The sequence below is a fragment of the Dendropsophus ebraccatus genome, chromosome 1 (assembly GCF_027789765.1).
Source record: "Dendropsophus ebraccatus isolate aDenEbr1 chromosome 1, aDenEbr1.pat, whole genome shotgun sequence".
In the NCBI taxonomy this organism is placed as follows: Eukaryota; Metazoa; Chordata; class Amphibia; order Anura; family Hylidae; genus Dendropsophus; species Dendropsophus ebraccatus.
The window spans coordinates 141,819,870-141,840,101 of NC_091454.1; the positions used below are offsets into that span (position 1 = coordinate 141,819,870).

At 42.8% G+C, this 20,232-nt stretch overlaps 1 protein-coding gene across 1 annotated transcript in view; it reads left to right on the top strand.

Annotated features, from left to right (window-relative positions):
• The window catches only part of TBC1D2B (TBC1 domain family member 2B), a 40,329-nt gene extending 20,439 nt beyond the window's left edge, over positions 1–19,890 (top strand). Inside the window, exons 6-13 of the mRNA XM_069980521.1 lie at positions 9,194–9,574; positions 10,381–10,491; positions 13,252–13,445; positions 13,978–14,472; positions 14,654–14,771; positions 17,430–17,615; positions 18,624–18,745; positions 18,900–19,890. Coding sequence (XP_069836622.1) covers positions 9,194–9,574; positions 10,381–10,491; positions 13,252–13,445; positions 13,978–14,472; positions 14,654–14,771; positions 17,430–17,615; positions 18,624–18,745; positions 18,900–19,095 — 1,803 coding nt within the window. The 3' untranslated portion in view covers positions 19,096–19,890. The remainder of the gene's footprint in view (positions 1–9,193; positions 9,575–10,380; positions 10,492–13,251; positions 13,446–13,977; positions 14,473–14,653; positions 14,772–17,429; positions 17,616–18,623; positions 18,746–18,899) is intronic.
• Positions 19,891–20,232: the final 342 nt, after the last annotated feature.

Sequence of the window (20,232 nt, forward strand, 5' to 3'; positions counted from 1 at the left end):
CAGAGCCCGTCTTCACTGGCTTCTCTGTAATGAAGACGTGTTTGCCTGATAATGCACAGATAAGAAGTCGGGGGGGAGGCTGGGAGATTGCTTCTTGAGTACAGAAGGAGGCTTTTTTGGCTGATGAAACCTATTACAGAGTTTCTTAAAATCGCTTATACTACAGATTTCTGCAATAAAAAAAAAACATGACAGTTACGCTTTAAGTTTTGACAGTTTACCATCTTGCCATTGGGATTTGTCAATCCCTTTTTTTTTTTTTTTTTTCAATTTTTTTTTTATTGTGATCAGGAAAAAATAAGGAACATCTTCCAGAAAAATAATAATTACAATTAGGACGCGCAGGTCCTAGCACCAAGTACATAGTTGATACGATGTCCCTTGCATTGATCAAGATCACTTGTTTTATATAGTTTTGTGCCGATGTAAACTCAGCAAACAAAATAGGGCAAACATCAAAAAAAAAAAAAAAAAATTGTCAATCCCTTTTAAACTCAATGCAAATGACAAATTCCCTTTCACCAACAAAGCAGCCCTCTGAATTCAGCAGCAGTTCACAAAATAGAAACCTTTTAACCCCTTAAGGACAGAGCCTGAAATGGCCTTAAAGGGAATGTGTCGCAAAGTTAAAAAAATTTTTTAAAGTGTTAAAACTGAATTTGTTATTTTTTTTTGTTAATTTATATGTGGTTTTCATTTTTTTTACATCTAAGGAAATATGAAAAATTAACAATCTGATTTTCCATATTTCCCAGTGATGACCACCAGGGGGAGCTTCACCAGGAAACTGCTGGTAAAAGCAGCCTGAAAGTCGGCTGCTGAAAAAAAGAGGCAGTCTGCTCAACTGCTGTGACATCATCACCTCCCTCCTCTTTTCACAGGGGAAACAAAGAGGGGAACGGTGCTATTATGTGTACTGCTGGGCACCGCCATTTTGTTGTTGTCTGCACAGCAGTACACATATACAAGTGTGTCCCTAGCCTTTCATAATAAACCTCAACTGCTGCAGAACCTCCTAATACACCTCAACCTGCTGCAGAACCTCAGACAGCTCGCCTGCCCACACTCATCTCCCAAACTTCTCACCGCCCATCCCCCGCATGCACATAGTATTGTTGTTACACTCATACAGACAGCTCATGTCATACATTCCACATGTAGAGGGTATGTAATACAGGAGAGTACAGGCTATTGCTCTCTGGTGTCAGCAGTGTCACACGTTACATGGGTAGAGGAGGTGTGTATGTGTAATATATATATATATATATATATATATATATATATATATATACACACACACACACCTCTGTGTAACGTGTGACACTGCTGACACCAGAGAGCAATAGCCTGTACTTTCCTGTGTGTATGTATGTGTATGTGTATGTATATTATATATATATATATATATATATATATATATATATATATATATATATATAATATACATACACATACACATACATACACACAGGAAAGTACAGGCTATTGCTCTCTGGTGTCAGCAGTGTCACACGTTACACAGAGGTGTGTGTGTGTATATATATATATATATATATATATATATATAATATATACACATACACACCTCCTCTACCCATGTAACGTGTGACACTGCTGACACCAGAGAGCAATAGCCTGTACTCTCCTCTGTGTGTGTGTGTGTGTATATATAAATATAAATATATATATATAATATTATATATATATACACACACACACAGAGGAGAGTACAGGCTATTGCTGTGACAGGGGGGTAGAGGCTGGGGTGACAGGCTGGGAGAGGCTAGGGTGACAGGCTGGGAGAGGTTGGGGTGACAGGGGGTAGAGGCTAGGGTGACGGGCTGCGGTGACAGGGGGGAGAGGCTGGGTTGACAGGCTGGGAGAGGTTGGGGTGACAGGGGGTAGAGGCTGGGGTGACAGGCTGGGAGAGGTTGGGGTGACAGTGGGGGTAGAGGCTGGGGTGACAGGGGGGTAGAGGCTGGGGTGACAGGCTGGGAGAGGCTAGGGTGACAGGCTGGGAGAGGTTGGGGTGACAGTGGGTAGAGGCTAGGGTGACAGGCTGCGGTGACAGGGGGGAGAGGCTGGGTTGACAGGCTGGGAGAGGTTGGGGTGACGGGGTAGAGGCTGGGGTGACAGGCTGGGAGAGGGTGGGGTGACGGGGGTAGAGGCTGGGGTGACAGGGGGGTAGAGGCTGGGGTGACAGGGGGGTAGAGGCTGGGGTGACAGGGGGGTAGAGGCTAGGGTGACAGGCTGGGAGAGGTTGGGGTGACAGTGGGGGTAGAGGCTGGGGTGACAGGGGGGTAGAGGCTGGGGTGACAGGCTGGGAGAGGTTGGGGTGACAGGGGGGTAGAGGCTGGGGTGACAGGCTGGGAGAGGTTGGGGTGACAGTGGGGGTAGAGGCTGGGGTGACAGGCTGGGGTGACGGGGAGAGGCTGGGGTGACAGGCTGGGGTGACGGGGGAGAGGCTGAGGGAGCAGCTGATGTAGCATGGGGAGCAGTGGGGGGCACAGGGAGAGGGCGCGGTAGAGGCAGGCTGTAATACACCGGCCCTGAAGCTCAGTATGGGGCCGCGGTGAGTACAGCTACAGGTACAGTAAGGCGCCACGGTGAGCTTCGGGCACGGACAGGCTGTAATACACTGTCCCGGAAGCTCACAGCTGCCGGCTCTTGGTGCCCGGACTTCTCTCCTGCTCAGCAGCGGACATGTGACATTGCGGCGCTACTGAGCAGGAGAGAAGTCCGGGCACCGAGAGCCGGCAGCTGTGAGCTTCCGGGACAGTGTATTACAGCCTGTTCGTGCATGAAGCTCACCGCGGCGCTGTACTAGGGGGGGAACTGTTAGTGGGGGGAGTTGCCCAGTTCGACACTGTGTGTGGGGAGGGGAGAGACCTGCACACACAGTTCTGCCAACTCACTGTGCGGTCTCTCTCCTCCCTCGTTCTCGTGCCTCTAGCTGGCCAGGTCCTTCAAGAAAATGGCGCCGCCACCCCGCCCCTTGTAATTCAGCTGTGTACTGCGCATGTCCATGCACATGCGCAGTACACAGTGACGGAGCCTCCAGTGTAAGTGAACCAGACGGACTCCGTCGGTTCACTTCAATGTTAAGGAGGTGCCGTATAGTGTCTGTGTGTGTCGTGAAATGACGTCACACACAGACACTATAAACATGGCAGCCCCCTGTGCAAACATTAATTTGATAAAAACACCCAAGCCTTATGTAAAAAAAATAAATAAAAAATACAACACACTTGTTTTTTCTTATCACCTTTTATTAAAAAATTTTTCAAAAATGTGACACTGTCCCTTTAATGACAGAGACAAATTTTATGAATATGACCAGTGTCACTTTATTCATTAATAACTTCGGGATGCTTTTACCTATCCGGCTGATTCTGAGATTGTTTTCTCGTGACATATTGTACTTTACATTTCTGGTAAATTGGAGTCAATACTCGAATCTTTATGAAAACCCCCCAAATAACGTGAAAAAATGCATTTTTCCAACTTTGAAACTTTTTTGCTTATACAGAAAGTGGTTATACCACATAAATTATATATTAAATAGCATTAGCAACATGTCTACTTTATGTTGGCGGCATTTATTAAACGATCTTTCATTTTTTTTAGACAATAGGAAGCTTAAAACATTAGCAGCAAATTTTCAAATTTTCAGTAAAATTTCAAAATCAGATATTTTTATTTGTATTTGAGGGGCCTGTATGTTAGAAAGCCCCACAAAGCACCCCATTTCAGAAACTGCACCCCCCCCCCCCCACTCTGCAAAAGCATATCCAGAAAGTTTTTTTAACCCTTTAGGGGAGTCACAGAAATAAAAGCTAAGTGTGTAAGAAATTTGAAAATTTTAATTTTCTGTGCAGAGATTTTATTGTAATCCAATATTTTTCATAATTATAAACCTATTACCAGAGAAATGCACCCCAATATTGATTGCTCCGTTTCTGCAGTTTATAGAAATACCCCATATGTGGCCCTATTGCGCTATTTGATGCAACCACAAGCCTCAGATATAAAGGAGTGCCTAGTGAATTTCAACGCCTCCGTTAGATTTGGTCATTTTTGACCGTACCACTTCAGGTTGGCAGAGGCTCTGGGGTGCCAAAACCTGAAAAACACCCCTAAAGGGACACCATTTAGAAAACTACACCCCTCAAGGAATGTAACAAGGGGTGCGGTGAGCATCTGGACCCCACAGGTGCTTCACAGAGTTTCCGAACAATATGGCGTGAAAAAAGAAAAAAAATTTTTTTACACTAAAATGTTGTTCTAGCCTTCAATTTTTCATTTTCTTAAAGGGATAAGAGGAAAAAAAAGACACAAAATGTGTAGCGCAGTTTCTCCCGAATACGGAAATATCCCACATGTGGCGATAAAGCGCCAAGGGGGCGCAGGACGAGCCTCCAAAGGGAAGAAGCGCCAATTGGCTTTTGGAAGCTGAATTTCACTGGAAAGGATTTCAAGGGCCATGTCGCATTTACAGAGCCCTCGTGCTGCCAAGACACTGGAAACCCTCCACAAGTGACCCCATTCTGGAAACTACACCCTCAAGGAATCTAACAAGGGGTTCAGAGAGCATATGGACCCCACTGGTGACGGGCACAAATGTCGAACAATGTGACGTGAAAGGGAATATTTTCATTTTTTCACTTTCATGGCACAAATGTGCCCGTCATCAAGGGGTCAATATCCTCACTGCACCCCTTGTTAGATTCCTTGAGGGGTGTAGTTTCCAGAATGGGGTCACTTGTGTGGGGTTTCCAGTGTTTTGGCAGCACGAGGGCTCTGTAAATGCGACATGGCGTTCATCATCCATTCTAGCCAAATCCAAATGGCGCTCCTTCCCTTCGGAGGCTTTCCCTGCGCCCACATGGCGCTTTATGTCCACATGTGGGGTATTTACGGACTCAGGGGGAATTGCTCTACACATTTTGTTTTTTTTCCCCCTCTTTTAACCCCTTGTGAAAATGATAAATTTAAGGCTAAACCAACATTATAGTGTAAAAAATGTAATATTTCATTTTCACGCCACATTGTTCCACATTTGTGCCCGTCACCAGTGGGGTCCATATGCTTACTACACCCCTTGTTACATTCCCTGAGGGGTGTAGTTTCCATAATGGTGTCACTTGTGGGGGGTTTCAACTGTCTTGGCAACACAGAGGCCTTTTGAATGCAACATGGCCCCTCGAAATCCATTCCATCCAAATCCAGCCTTCAAAAACCAAATGGCGCTCCTTCCCTTCGGAGGCTTACCCTGCACCCGCATGGCGCTTTATGTCCACATGTGGGGTATTTCCGTACTCAGGGGAAATTGCGCTACACATTTAGTGTTTTTTTTTTTTTATCTTTTAGCCCCTTGTGAAAATGAAAAAATCATGACAAGATTAATGATTTAGAGTAAAAATTTTACAAAAATGACACTAAATGTTGGTCTAGCCTTGATTTTTTCCATTTCCACAAGGGGTTAAAAAAGAAAATATACACAAAACGTGTAGGGTAGTTTCCCCTGAGTACGAACATACCCCACATGTGGATATAATGTGCCATATGGGCACAGGGCAAGCCACAAAAGGGACAGAGCGCCATTTAGAGGCTGGAATGGAGGATGGAGGCCATGTCGCAATTACAAAGCTCCTGTGCTGCCAGGACAGTAGAAACCCCTGACAAGTGACCCCATTCTGGAAACTACACCCCATAAGGAATCTAACAAGGGGTGCAGTGAGCATATGGACCCTACTGGTGACGGGCACTTACTTAGAACATGTGCCGAGAAAATAAAAAATAAAATTTTTTTTCATTTTCACGTCCCAAATGTGGCCGTCACCAGGGGGCCATATCCCCGCTGCCCCCCTTGTTAGATTCCTTATGGGGTGTAGTTTCCAGAATGGGGTCACTTGTGGGGGGTTTCTACTGTCCTGGCAGCACAGAGGCTTTGTAATTGCATCATAGCAAGTCTCTAATGGGAATGGCGGCCATACCTATTTAGCTGGGGAAAAGGGACAATTCTAATTTATTTGGGGGTATTAGGCCAATCATTGGTTTATAAGGTTGAAAATGACAGGTGTCCATCAAACTCAATCTGTGTTGATCCAGAGGAAGGCAAAAAATCCTCGTGAGGCAGATGACAGTAGCCTCATCACAGGGGAAAAATTCCTTCCCGACTCCATAATGGCGATCAGAATAATCCCTGGATCAACGTGACCCCTGAAATAGGAATAAGGGACAGAATTTAGATAATGTAGAACTCCGATGACGTGTGGTGCGCCTTGAAGCGATCCAGTATGCAGAGGCCGGGGTGATCAGGAAAAAAAGGAGGGTTCAGGGATTCTGCCCATCCGAAACAGCCTTACAGGAGTAAGGTGTTTGGCACTTTACTGGAATATTGACAGACATTCTATATTTAGGAAGGCCGGGGTGATCAGGACAGGCGTCACACTGGAAAATGGTGTCCTTCCTGATCCCCCTGTTACCCCACACTCTGCACTTCTTCTGGGGTCTCCCGTTCTCCAGTGTGGGGGACGTCACCTGGAAAATATTGTCCTGGTGCGATCCGGGGGCCTTCATATCCAGAAGCGCTGGGTCCGCTCCATGGCTGCTAAATATTAGGGCTCTATTACTGCCTCTGATATTTTCGGATCGTGCCACAAGCTATAGTAGCTCGGGCAGCGAGGGGGAAGAGGGGGGTGCTGGTATAAAAGTTATCCCCGTACAGGTGGTAACCTTTATCCAGCAGTGGGAAGATCAGTTCCCGGACGATCTTCCCACTTGTTCCGAGGATTGGGGGGGGGGGGGGCATCTGGGGCTGGATTCGGGTGTCCCTTCCTACATACACTCTAAGGGTACGTGCACACTGCGGGATCACGACAGATAACCCTTCGTGCATTCCACAGCTGGCACCCACCGGCGGAGTGATGCAGGCGCACGTCTCCATCCGTGTCATAGACTCAATTCTATGCACGGGCGGATTCCGCTCTCCGTCCAACGTGTTCATTCTTTGGATGGACGATGGAATCCGCCCATGCATAGATTGGAGTCTATGACACGGGTGGAGACACGCGCCCGCATTAGTCCGCCGGCGGGTGCCAGCTGCGGAATGCACGAAGGTATATCCTTCGCCATTCCGCAGTGTGCACGTACCCTAAATCTGTAAGTGTACCCTGAGGTACTCTCACAGAGTTTGGAGAATTTCATACAGTCATCTCTTATTGGGACGGTACTGGCGGAAAAGACGTGTCTGGGGGGCAGCGTACGCTACGCTACCCCCAGACACGTCACTGGATGATGAGGATGAATGGAGGAAAGAAGGATCCCCCTTATTCATCCTCACTGGCTGTTTCGGTGTCGGAGGCAATAATAACGTATGCGTCAGACGCCGAAAACACCCTGGGGGCCATCTTTATACGGGGATTGGTATATGGGGTATGTAGTGGTGTAGTGTCAAACTTTATTCAATGTAGTGTGGTGTAATGTAGTGTTTTTTACGTGTTTTTTTTACAGTATTGAAAAAAAACCTACGCCAACAAAGGAGTTGCTGATAAATGCTGCACTTATGCGCGGCACTTATCAGCAGACTGTGGCAGTAGAATATAGAAAAAAAAAAAAAACTACGCAAAAAAGGAGGAGTTGCTGATTAGCAGCGCACTTTCGTGCGATGCTGATCAACACTCAGCGGCGATAGAGTGCGGAAAATAGAAAAAAAAATTTGGAAAAAAAAACAAAAACAAACTTTTTCTACATTCTGAACATCCCTGTAGCTGCTGATAAGTGTATTACACATATCAGCCGCTAGAGGGCAGCAGAGCGCAAAATCCGGAAAAAGACGAGGCTGGAGCCGAAAAAAGCCGATGGGGACCGCCGGAAATAGCCGAAGACCCGACAGAAAGACAGAGGACGCCGCGAACCCGGAAGACTCCGATCAGGACCCCGGGACAGATGAGTAATGTACAAATACCTGCTCTGGACCCCTCAGCTACCTAGCTGAGGGGTCCAGAGCAGGTATTTACTATTTTTGTGGACTCTGATCGCCGTGCCACCGGCCCGATCGCCGTGATCGCCATTTTTTCCGGGTCATCGGGTCACCGATGACCCGGAAAGGTTCCGATCGCCGCTATTGGCTGATCTGAATTGATCAGCCAATAGCGGCGATCGTAAGCACGGGGGTGTTAACCACCCCCCGTGCCGAGAAGCTAAGATGGCCTGCTATGATTTATAGCAGGCCATCTTCCCCGATCGCTGTGTGCGAACACACAGCGATCGGGGAAACATCGGGCGCCCTGATGCCTTAAGTACCAGGGCGCGAGGGTGTAAATTTACGCCCGATGTCGTTAAGGGGTTAATAATAAATGGAATATTGGGTCTTTTTAGATGCGTCTTTAAAAAAAAAAAAATGTTAGATCGGCACTTGCTTGCAGTACGGTTACAAAGCACGATAAATCTTGTGCCTGGGCTGCATGAACAGCAGTAGTTAACATGCACCTTTATTGGCCTTACATCTCCTGTTTTGCTGATTTTACATTTTGTGCCGCTTGTTATCGGGCATACATGTCTCTGTGTAAACAGGAGATGTGCGGCCAATAACTGTGCATGTTAATGGCCACACAAACGATACAACAGTTATTCTTGTGGCCTGGCCGCAGGATTTATTGTGCTTTTTTAAAAGCAATGTAAGCAAGCACAGAGTGCTTCTTTGTTGTTGTTTTTTTTTTTTTTTATTTTTTATTTTTGGGGGGGGGGGGGGGGGGGGGTTTGCGCTGTGGACTGACACATTTCAGTGCATTTTGAAATATGCCAAGGGTTGAAATCTGCAGCAAGCCCTGCATGTGTTTTTTTTTCATTGTGTGTACAATTGCACTATAGTTTGCTGATGGTTTGCATTGTGGTGTCTGTGCAGGTCCATAAGTCTGCCATGTCTGAACATAGCCTTACTGTGATTAATAAAAAGTTTTGGGGTAAAGGTTTGTTGGTTTGGCTGACACGGGTCACCACTATGCCCACTGACTGGATGAGTGGGCACTCTGCTGTCCAGCAGAATAGCGCACTGTCATATTGGCAGAGGTGGGTGCAGGTGAGGGCATTGTTTTTACAAAAATTCTTCAGATGGACTCTTGTGCATGATTAAATATACTATACATTATTCTATTAACCATAGCTAATTGTGTGACTTTTACCTCATTAGGAACTCGTAAAACTTTTGCAACAATCCTTGAAGTCCTCTCAGTATGACAAGTACTTTGCCATGCCTTTCACTGATGAACTTTCGAAAGACCATTTTCACTTGGTCCAACAAAAAGATGATCACATTCGAGAACTAAATCTCCTTCTGGAGAAGAAGACTGTGGAGAAGGATAGTCTTCATCAGGATATTGAAGAACTTAGGTGTAACATTGAGCAAATGAAAGAACAGCTGGGCATGATGGTTGAAACTATCCAGGCAAAGGACGAAGTGATTATAAGGCTATCCAGGCAGATCAGTGACTATGAGCAACCTTCTTCGGTTTCTGGCAGCACTTCAGACTTCCCCGTTCAGAAAGATGTAGAAGAGCTAAACCGCTTACGAGTAAGTGCCTTTGTTCTTGCGTGGAATAAATACCATGGATGTTCATCTGTTAGGCTCTGGTTGTGTGTGTTGATAGCAGTTCCCCCCTGTGTACATAAGCATTGGAAAGCAAAGCTTTTATATACCTATAATATTATATGCTAGCATTTACTGGGGCTTCATCTAAGTGAATGGCATAGCCAGCTCGGACTTCATGTGAATATTGGTAACTGAACCAAATAGTAACTTATTTTAAAAACACTATTCCAATTTTCTTACTATACTGTAAACCATTGTCACATATCATTATGGCTTGTACATTACTAGACACAGGCTTATGATCACAATGAAACATATACAGCTCTGGACTATTATTCAGCTAGGGCCAGATAAGGTGGTATGCACACAAAAACAATAAAACTATATATGTAACTTGTATGTAAATTAAATTTATACCAAAATACCTCAGATTGGATATGGAGGGAAAACAAACCACAAGAATATACAATAGTGATTCACTAGCATAAAACTACAATTGCAAGGTCTGGAGGCGGTGTAGATACCACAGCTTTTCCGTCCTCCATGGCTGAGCAGTGCACTTGCATGTAAAGTCACACATTCCAGATATTATCTAGGCAGCTGCAGTATATGAATGTACCTTCCCTGGGGGCCACATGCAGCATTGTTTTGCATGGAGAATAACAATACAGAGCTATAGAAAAGCTGATCCAGAGTGGTGATTTCATGGGGAATACAAGTAATAACTAAAACAGAAAGGTCAGCTGATGCTATGGGTCCGTTTTTAAATTGTGGATGTTAATTTACAGGACAGTTTACAAGGATACAAAGCCCAAAACAAGTTTCTTAATAAAGAAATACTAGAACTTTCTGCTTTACGAAGAAGCGCTGAGAGAAGAGAGCAAGAATTGGAAGCAAAGGTAAGTGTATGCAAAGAAACAAAGTGTGTGCAAAGTGTAGATTCCCAAATAAAGCAACAATGGATAAGTGTACAGTATTAGTAAGTGTGCTCAAAGCACTTACTGATAGCAGCTCCATGTGTACTTCATAGACCTAATATCAGACTCTCCTCCTCCAGGCTGTGCTGCCCTGCTCTGTGGTGATTCTTTCCATAAGATGGCAGAGCAGGACAGCACAGCCTGAAGGAGGGACGTCTGATTTTTAGCTCTGAAGTACACAGGGAGCTGCTGTCAGTAAGTGCAGTGAGTACACTTACTAATTCTGTACATTAACCCATAGCTGCACCAGGACGTTACTGAACGTCCTCGTGCCGCTATGGGAGTTCAGAGGGGGGGTCGCGCGGCGACCCCCCTCTGAACTGCCGCGATCCCGGGTGCCGCATGTAGCCCGGGATCGCGGCTATTAGCGGGCACGGTCCGATCGCCGTGCCCGCTAATTAAGTACTTAGAAGCAGCTGTCAAAGTTGACAGCTGCTTCTAAATACTTGCTCATCTCCATCCCTGGTGGTCTAGTGGGGGGATCGCCCCCCTGCGGCGCGATTGCGGGGGGGCGATCCCCGCATCCATCCCGGGCCGGGGTCTGCGCCGTAATGGCGCTGATCCCGGCTCGGCATTCTATTGCTTTTGGCTGCAGCAGCCAAAAGCAATAGACCACCGATCTCATGGATTCATGCAGTATAACTATACTGCATGGATCTCTATGAGAGATCAGAGTGCATATACTAGAAGTCCCCCAGGGGGGGCTTCTAGTATATGTGTAAAGTAAAAGAAAAATGTATTTTTAATAACACAAAATCCCCTCCCCTAATAAAAGTCTGAATCACCCCCCTTTCCCCATTTTATAAATAAAAATAAATAAATAAATAAACAAACATGTTTGCTATCGCCGCGTGTGTAATCGCCCGAACTATTAATTAATCACATTCCTGATCTCACACGGTAAACGGCGTCAGCGCAAAAAAATTCCAAAGTGCAAAATTGCGCATTTTTGGTCGCATCAAATCCAGAATAATTGTAATAAAAAGCGATCAAAAAGTCGTATATGCGCAATCAAGATACCGATAGAAAGATCACATCATGGCGCAAAAAATGACACCTCACACAGACCCATAGACCAAAAGATAAAAGCGCTATAAGCCAGGGAATGGAGCCATTTTAAGGAACATATATTTTCTTTAAAAGGTTTTAATTTTTTACAAGCCATCAAATCAAATAAAAGTTATATATGTTACATATCGTTGTAATCGTAACAACTTAAGGAACATAAATAACGAGTCAGTTTTACCCCAGGGCGAACGGAGTAAAAACAACCCCCCCCCCCCCCCCCCCCCCCCCCCAAATAAAAAAAAAACATTTTTTTTTTTTTTTCAATTTCACCACACATATAATTTTTTTTTCTGGTTTCCCGGCACATTTTAGGCAAAAATTACATCTGCCATAGCAAAGTACAATTAGTTGCGCAAAAAATAAGGGCTCATTTGGGTCTCTAGGTGGAAAAATGCAGGCGCTATGGCCTTATATACATGAGGAGGGAAAAACGAAAACGCAAAAATGAAAACTGGCTGTGTCCCCTAAGGGTTAAACAATTTTACTATAAAATGACCAACCCCTTTAAAGGGGTACTCCAGTGCTCAGCAATTACTCGGCTTTCAGCTACACAAAAATATCAGGAAATCCCGACCTGCTTTTCTCACCACCAGAAGTTTGAATTCTCCTACTTTCCTATTGACTGTCGTTCCGACACATCCCTATCCCAGCGCCATTTAGGATGGAATCATCATGTGATTTATAAATTGGGGGCAGGGGCAGCCTTTCCCTTTCAGCCCGCTCTCAACATCCACTGCACTGCGCGTCATAGTGTACTACTTCAGTGAGTGAATGAAGGCAGGGGAGGAATGGTGGCGACATAGACGGGTCGGAGTAGAGGCATTGCAGCCGAGGGGATAGCAGGGCTGGTCGGATGTTTGGGGAGGGCGAGCAATTCAAGAACCAGGAAATGGAAAGATATTGGAGGTAACGAGGGTCTTCATGGCCCATGAACACCACAATTTCAGCATGAAAGGGACATAGAAGGTATCACAGGCTGGGACTTTGTTGGAGTTTTCTTTCTTTCTTTTTATTTTTTTTTTGGGGGGGGGGGGGGGGGTGTAGCACCGGAGTACTCCTTTAAACATGATTTATCTGTTATTGACTTGTTTAATGGCAGGAACTCATTTACAAATGCTTTTCTTTGTTACTTGGTACAGGCAGAAGCCCTTTATGTACACAGTCCTGTATAAACAAACCCCATAAGATTAAAACAGCCATATTATACTGCCTGACACTACACTGTAAGAGAGTGACAATCTGTTAGATCGGTGCTTGCTTACCATGCCTATATACATGTCAGTTGAACTAAAAAAATAGCCCCCCCCCCCCCCCTTGTCGCTATGTCGGTGGCTCGCTGCAAGCCAGTCTTATCTAACGCAAGAACCTTCCTACTCATACAGTCAGTGGCTGGGGTGGGACACCTCCATGCACACTGGTTGTCGGCACAAGGGCCTTTATGCACAGAGACAAACTATTGCATGCAGCTGGGTTTAGTTTTTATTTTACCAAGCACAGTTTGAGATAAACACTGTCCCCCTTAATATTATGGCTGATGTGCGCTTATACTTTTATTTTTCCTAAATTTTTAATGTGTGTGGAATGTTAAGGAAGTCATTGCAAAATATTTTACAGTATTCTAATTTGGAAGCCAAACTATGCCAGATAGAAAGCAAGTACCTTGTCCTCCTCCAAGAGATGAGAACACCAGTGTGTGTCGATAGCCAAGGGCCAGCCCAAGAGGTGGTGAGCCAGTTGCTGGAGGATGCACTAAAGGTGGAAACCGTGGAGCATCCTGAACATGCGTTCATCAGACCCCACACTATGAGGTATGGACTGTTGGTAAAACATACGGTTCTAGCTTCTGGTTTGTTGAGCCTTACCTTGTAGAGTTTGTTCCCACAATCCTAAATAATAAAAAGGTACACAAAGATTACTTTTTAGCTATGTAACAAATCAAGACATCTACATACAGTGGAAAAGAGAATTTACATCAAGAGCTGAAAAAAATATATCTAGATGTGATTTAATCCATAAAAATTCTTATGACATGATGCCCAGTTAGCACCAGGGAGGTCATATGTAGCCTTCAAGTGCATGATGTGCCATCTCTCATCCTCAGAGGAAAGCAATGTGTTACATCTACCATTGTCAGAATTATGGTCAGGCATAAACACAATTGTATGATAACCATAAAGAGCAAAAGAGTTACTCAGTTACATTTATTGTCAGAATGCTGTAGTGACTGTTCCATCACAAAACCTTGTGATGGTTGATTTTGAAGCTCATAAGATAAGTTTTTGGTTTTTTTTTTCTAAGTATGGATGTTTACAGTAATCTCGGTTATCTCTTTCAATGTAGCAAATATGACATTTATGGCTTCCAAATCATCCCAGAAGATGACGATGAAGAAAAATTGGTGGCAAGAGTAAGGGCCCTTGATCTCAAGTCTTTGTCGCTAACAGATAGCCAAGAGATTTCAACAGTAGTGAAGTGGGAAAACTATTTTGCAAGCACAGTAAATCGTGAGATGGTTCGTTCTCCGGAGCTGAAGAGTCTTGTTCGCAATGGGATACCCCATCAGCATCGCTCTAAAATGTGGAAGATGTTTGTTAACCTACATATCAAAAAGCTAAAGGAAGAGAATCCTCCAGGATATTTCCAAAGTCTCCTCCAAAATGCTCTGGAAAAACAGAACCCAGCATCAAAGCAGATTGAGTTGGACCTCATGAGGACCCTTCCTAACAACAAGCACTACACCTCACCCACCTCTGAGGGCATTCAGAAGCTGCGCAATGTCTTGTTGGCCTATTCTTGGAGAAATCCTGATATCGGTTACTGCCAGGGATTAAATCGGTGAGGGCGTTTAGATGCATGTGTTATTTTATTTATTTTTTTTATCCATGATGTTAGTATAGGGATACTTAAATTATCTGCAGAGCACTTGTATGTAGATACTAATAACAGAAAGCTGATTGGCTTTTTTTTTTAATGGGCAATGTAACAAGAATACAAAACAATCTTTGTTTTATTTCAGGCTGGCTGCTATTGCTCTTCTTTACCTTGATCAGGAGGATGCCTTCTGGTGCTTAGTTACCATTGTAGAGGTGTTCATGCCACGTGATTACTACACCAAAACCCTGCTGGGATCCCAGGTACCTGTCCTCCTTTTTACTTTTAATATCAACACAATGTCAAATTTAAACAACTTGAGTAGGTTTACTGCTCAGACCACAATGTTGCCAATATTCCGTAATGGTTGATACCTGTGTCCCGATGTATTCGGATCTAGGGCGGGTGCCGTAGGAAGCCCAGGAGCTCACTGGGTATGCACATAGAAATCCGAAGTAAAAAAAGTTCATGGCACTCCAAATCCCAAAATAATGATCCTTTATTTCATAGCAAGCAAGAATAAATCCACGTAAAAAACAAAGCGTGCACAGCAACGCGTTTCGACGTCTCCGTCTTTATCACAGCTTATGCATCATACAATTAAAAACCACTTTATATACAAATGTCTACAGGTAAAATCAAAGGAAATGAACCTCTCACCTTCCTTGGCGTCCGCTCAGCTCTACTGCGCATGCGTCAATTAGCTTAGTTTAGCAGAGGCTGATGAAAGAGCGGAGCAAAGGAAGTGGGTGGTGTTCACACCAGTGGATAAAGACAGGCATAATACTAATTCTGGTAAACATGATCACATTACATAAGGAAATTATATGAAAAAATCATGAAAACATGCTACTATAATTTAATTTATGTACATATAACCTTACTCTACATACTTTATTTATATATATACATCAGGTCTGTTCTATAATTTAGTCCTTTGGGGAAACGGGTGTCCATGTTCAAAATCCAAAAGGCTTCACGGTTTAAAACCTTCTGTGAACTGGTCACAGAAGGTTTTAAACCGTGAAGCCTTTTGGATTTTGAACATGGACACCCGTTTCCCCAAAGGACTAAATTATAGAACAGACCTGATGTATATATATAAATAAAGTATGTAGAGTAAGGTTATATGTACATAAATTAAATTATAGTAGCATGTTTTCATGATTTTTTCATATAATTTCCTTATGTAATGTGATCATGTTTACCAGAATTAGTATTATGCCTGTCTTTATCCACTGGTGTGAACACCACCCACTTCCTTTGCTCCGCTCTTTCATCAGCCTCTGCTAAACTAAGCTAATTGACGCATGCGCAGTAGAGCTGAGCGGACGCCAAGGAAGGTGAGAGGTTCATTTCCTTTGATTTTACCTGTAGACATTTGTATATAAAGTGGTTTTTAATTGTATGATGCATAAGCTGTGATAAAGACGGAGACGTCGAAACGCGTTGCTGTGCACGCTTTGTTTTTTACGTGGATTTATTCTTGCTTGCTATGAAATAAAGGATCATTATTTTGGGATTTGGAGTGCCATGAACTTTTTTTACTTCGGATTACAATGTCAAATTACTGAATTCCACTGATCAAAACTTTTTTGTGTAATGGCAGTGCCCATTTACATCTGAATTTGTATCAAATAATCCCTATATACATCATGTCATCTATACAATAGCCTTTGGTAGCTGCATTTAGTGTTTCATTGACCAAAGTTACTGCTAAATGGCTGTAATATAGCTTTTTATATCATCATTTTTGTAAAATAATATGGACATAGACCCCCATTTATGACCTAGAGAAAATAACTGTAAAAAGAGTAGCTGTTGGCCTTACAGACCTTGCTCATCCATGACATGAAAATAGTTTTTTTTTTTTTTTTTTTTTTTCTTCCAGATCCTAGAACTAAAAGGGCCCCTGTAACACACTACCGATGTGTTAATTGAGCCTAAAACTTCACTTTTATTTGGACATGTTAAAAAAATGCAAATAGATGTGCTACAAAAATTGAAATGACAAACAAAATGTTTCTTTGTTTTGATTGTTGTTGCACATCGATGTGCATTGTTGTGGTTTTTTTTTGGTTTGTTTTTTTGTCCAACTAAAAGTAAAGTTTTTAACGTGATTGCACCTGGATATACTTCATCATAAATTGCATTTGAGCTGGTGCATATGTTTCTTTCTGACTCCTCCATGTACAACATGGTTGCCCATTGTAGGAAAAATGTATGGCAAGGCATGGCTTTCCAGGCTAACGTCTGTTCTACTGTTTTCAAAAAGGATTGTTTTGGTGGTTTTCCATTTAACTTGTGAATATGTTTATGATGCTTGAATTATAGTGCACCTATACTAAATGACTACGGTTTTTATCTATAATCTTCGGTCCCTTTCCTAAGCAATTAATGTATAGCTCGTCTATTATTGACTTGTTCTGGTGACTTGTGAAGCTACTTTTTGAATAATCACATCAGTCTGATTTCATTTAGAGAAAAATACATTTTCTATATTTACTATATTACTCCTGCTGTTGTAGTCCCCTTTATTAGCACCCAGCCGTCAGGTGAAGTACAGAGACAGGGCTTGGATGCCACCTACTGGAGATGGACATGTGTATGTTATACTACATCCTTGTTTGTGTTCATGGAAAAATGCAAATAAAATAAGAACCACTTTAGCAATATTAAATGTTTATAAATATTGAAATATAAATGGAAAAGCAGGCAGATGCATGGTAGTATGGAATTGTAGTATGTACTGTACTCACAGACACATCATAATACAACAACTTGAATCCCATAAAAAAAAGGGTTTATTAAATATTGTGCCTAATCTAAGTAATATTTTTGTCAGTGCAGTTATGCTAGCAAATGTGTATATTGTAAACCAATCAAACTAAAACTAGAATATCTGCTGTTATCCTGTGCAGGTGGATCAGAGAGTTTTCAAGGACCTGATGAGTGAGAAGTTGCCGCGTCTCAATGCTCACTTTGAGCACCACAAGGTGGATTACACACTGATCACATTTAACTGGTTCCTGGTGGTGTTCGTAGACAGCGTGGTTAGTGACATATTCTTTAGAATATGGGACACTTTCCTATATGAAGGATCTAAGGTAAGTGTGCAGACTTTGCTTTTTTTTTTTAAATCCTTTACTTTACTGTTGTGATTGGCAGAAAATGGAATTCACGAAGAGAACCTGAGTTGACTTTTTATAAAATAGATACACTTTAGACTATTGTCCTCTTGGTGAATTCAGCCATCAGTCTAGCTTGTATGGGACCATCACTAACCGACAATAGGGGTAGACCATGATGGAAAATCATGGCCAGCCTCTTTGTTTAGAAAGAGATAATCTGCAGCAAGAGCACTCTTGCTGCAGCTTACCCATCCCCATAGAGAACACAGGAGCACTCTGCCGTGCAGAATGCTCCTTTGTTTGAGAAGTAGGGGCTGCGGGTGGGAGATATAACCATTCAGCTGTCAGTTATTAAAGGTGTGTGGGGACCTTTAGGGTATGAACCCACACTACAGAAATGTTTCAGCAAAATCATCAGCAAAAAATTGGGGACTTCTGCTCTTGATCACTGTTGCATCAGATAGTAAATAGGTGATGAGCGCGTTTAGTGCATTAATATTTGATATAATTTTACAATACTGTAAATATATTTGTATATGTACAGTTATATTGCAGTAAGGTCAACGGCACTCCAATAGTAGTGAAAGAAATTCAAGTGTTTATTGTGATACAGATCATCTTCAGCACAGCAAACAAATTAGGCAACGTTTCTGTGGCCTCTCGCCACCATTTTCAAGCATTTTCGGCTTGAAAATGGTGGCGAGAGGCCACAGAAACATTGCCTAATTTGTTTGCTGTGCTGAAGATGATCTGTATCACAATAAACACTTGAATTTCTTTCACTACTATTGGAGTGCCGTTGACCTTACTGCAATATATACGGAAGCTTTTTGGTTGGAAGCTACAACTGGCACCCTCGACTTAATTGTTTTTGTGCTGCTGAACATACAGTGGATATATGTACAGTTAGATTTTAGGATGGGCTGGCTTCTGAGTACATTTGTATTGATGTAAAACATATAAGTTTTTTTCACCATCAATTAGGTCATTTTTCGTTTTGCTCTGGGTTTGTTCAAATATAAAGAAGAGGACCTTTTGAGGCTTCGAGACTCTACATCCATCTTTAAGTATCTGCGATACTTCAGCCGGACTATTCTTGATGCAAGGTATATTGAATTTTGGTTACGAGTAGTAAGTACACAGCATATATATTTAAAGCAACATGTGAGGAGCTGGGGTTATTCATAATGTGTGCTTATAGATTTATGATAATGGCAGTGGTGATAACATTTTTTTTTTCCTATCTCTAACTACTTGCAGGAAACTGAGTAATATGGCCTTTGTGGATATGAATCCATTTCCTTTACGCCAGATTCGCAACCGCCGAACATACCACTTGGAGAAGGTCAGGCTGGAGTTGTCAGAGTTAGATGCTATCCGTGCAGACTTTATACGAGAACGAGAGACTAACCCAGAGAGGCGTGATCTCATAAGCGATGATGATGAGGACAATTAGGGCGAAAAAGACTTCATGGAAACTGCCATTGTGGAAATCACTGAAAAGACTTAAGAAATAATGCTGGACGTATTTCTAAACCTATAGCAGTCTTCCTCTTAATAACAGTGTAGCTTCGGATCGCCTAGAAAATATGTCCATTTGACCATAGATATATCTTATAATATCTCCCTATTTACACAGTGCCTAGCTGTTAAAGGGATACTTAACCTAAAGTCTTATATATTTTTTTTATTGGCTGTACAGTTGGATGCATCTGTTCCCTGTTATCAGCCAGTGTTTATTAGTGAGCTTACTGACAGCTAGGCCAGGAAAATGTCTTGTATCATAATCACTGCTTTCTCTCTCCTTTCTGCAGTACAGAGCTCCAATGTGCTTGAAAAGTATTGGCAGCTTATATTATAATTGTGTTTCTAAGGCAAATACCACCTACTGAAATGTCATCAAGATTCCCCCAATGCTGTGATTATATACCGTGCAGAACCTACTCAGCACAGCATAATGAGAGAGTTTCACCTGGGGTACATGTGCAATAGGATGAAAATGTAACTATGTCTATACATACAGTAAGCTTAACTAAATATGCATCTTTATGGCAAGAGAAATAAGTTACTTCACATTGTAAGGCCACATTGACAGGGTTGTTCTAGTCAGACATTACATGTGCAGAGATGCAGCTGCATGTTCGGCAGGCAGATTGCCAATGCACAGGTCCCGGTAACTACAGTAGGACCTGTATATGATGCTTGCTGGCCTTTAGACTGACCATTAACATCTGCAGGCCAACTGCCCATCTGCACACACAGAGCAGGAATATACCTGGACATTCCCATTAAGTTCTGTGTAACGGCATTTTTTATAAGCCGAAGACTTCAGGTTTAGCAGCCCTTTAAGAGGAAAGGTTGGAGTGGGGGGAAAGCCTTCTGAAGAGTATGTTGTCCCACTGGCACCAGAAATCGAGTACCGACAACATAATGTGTGGTTTGCACTTAAGGGAAAATCATCATAGTGAATTTAGAGTATTTGGACATATTAATAAAATAGAGGAAGCTTAACCATCATTCCAAGGCTTTTTTTCCACAGTATTTTTTTACCCTTTTTTGTAACCTAAAACCAAGTATTTTTTTTCTATCTTAC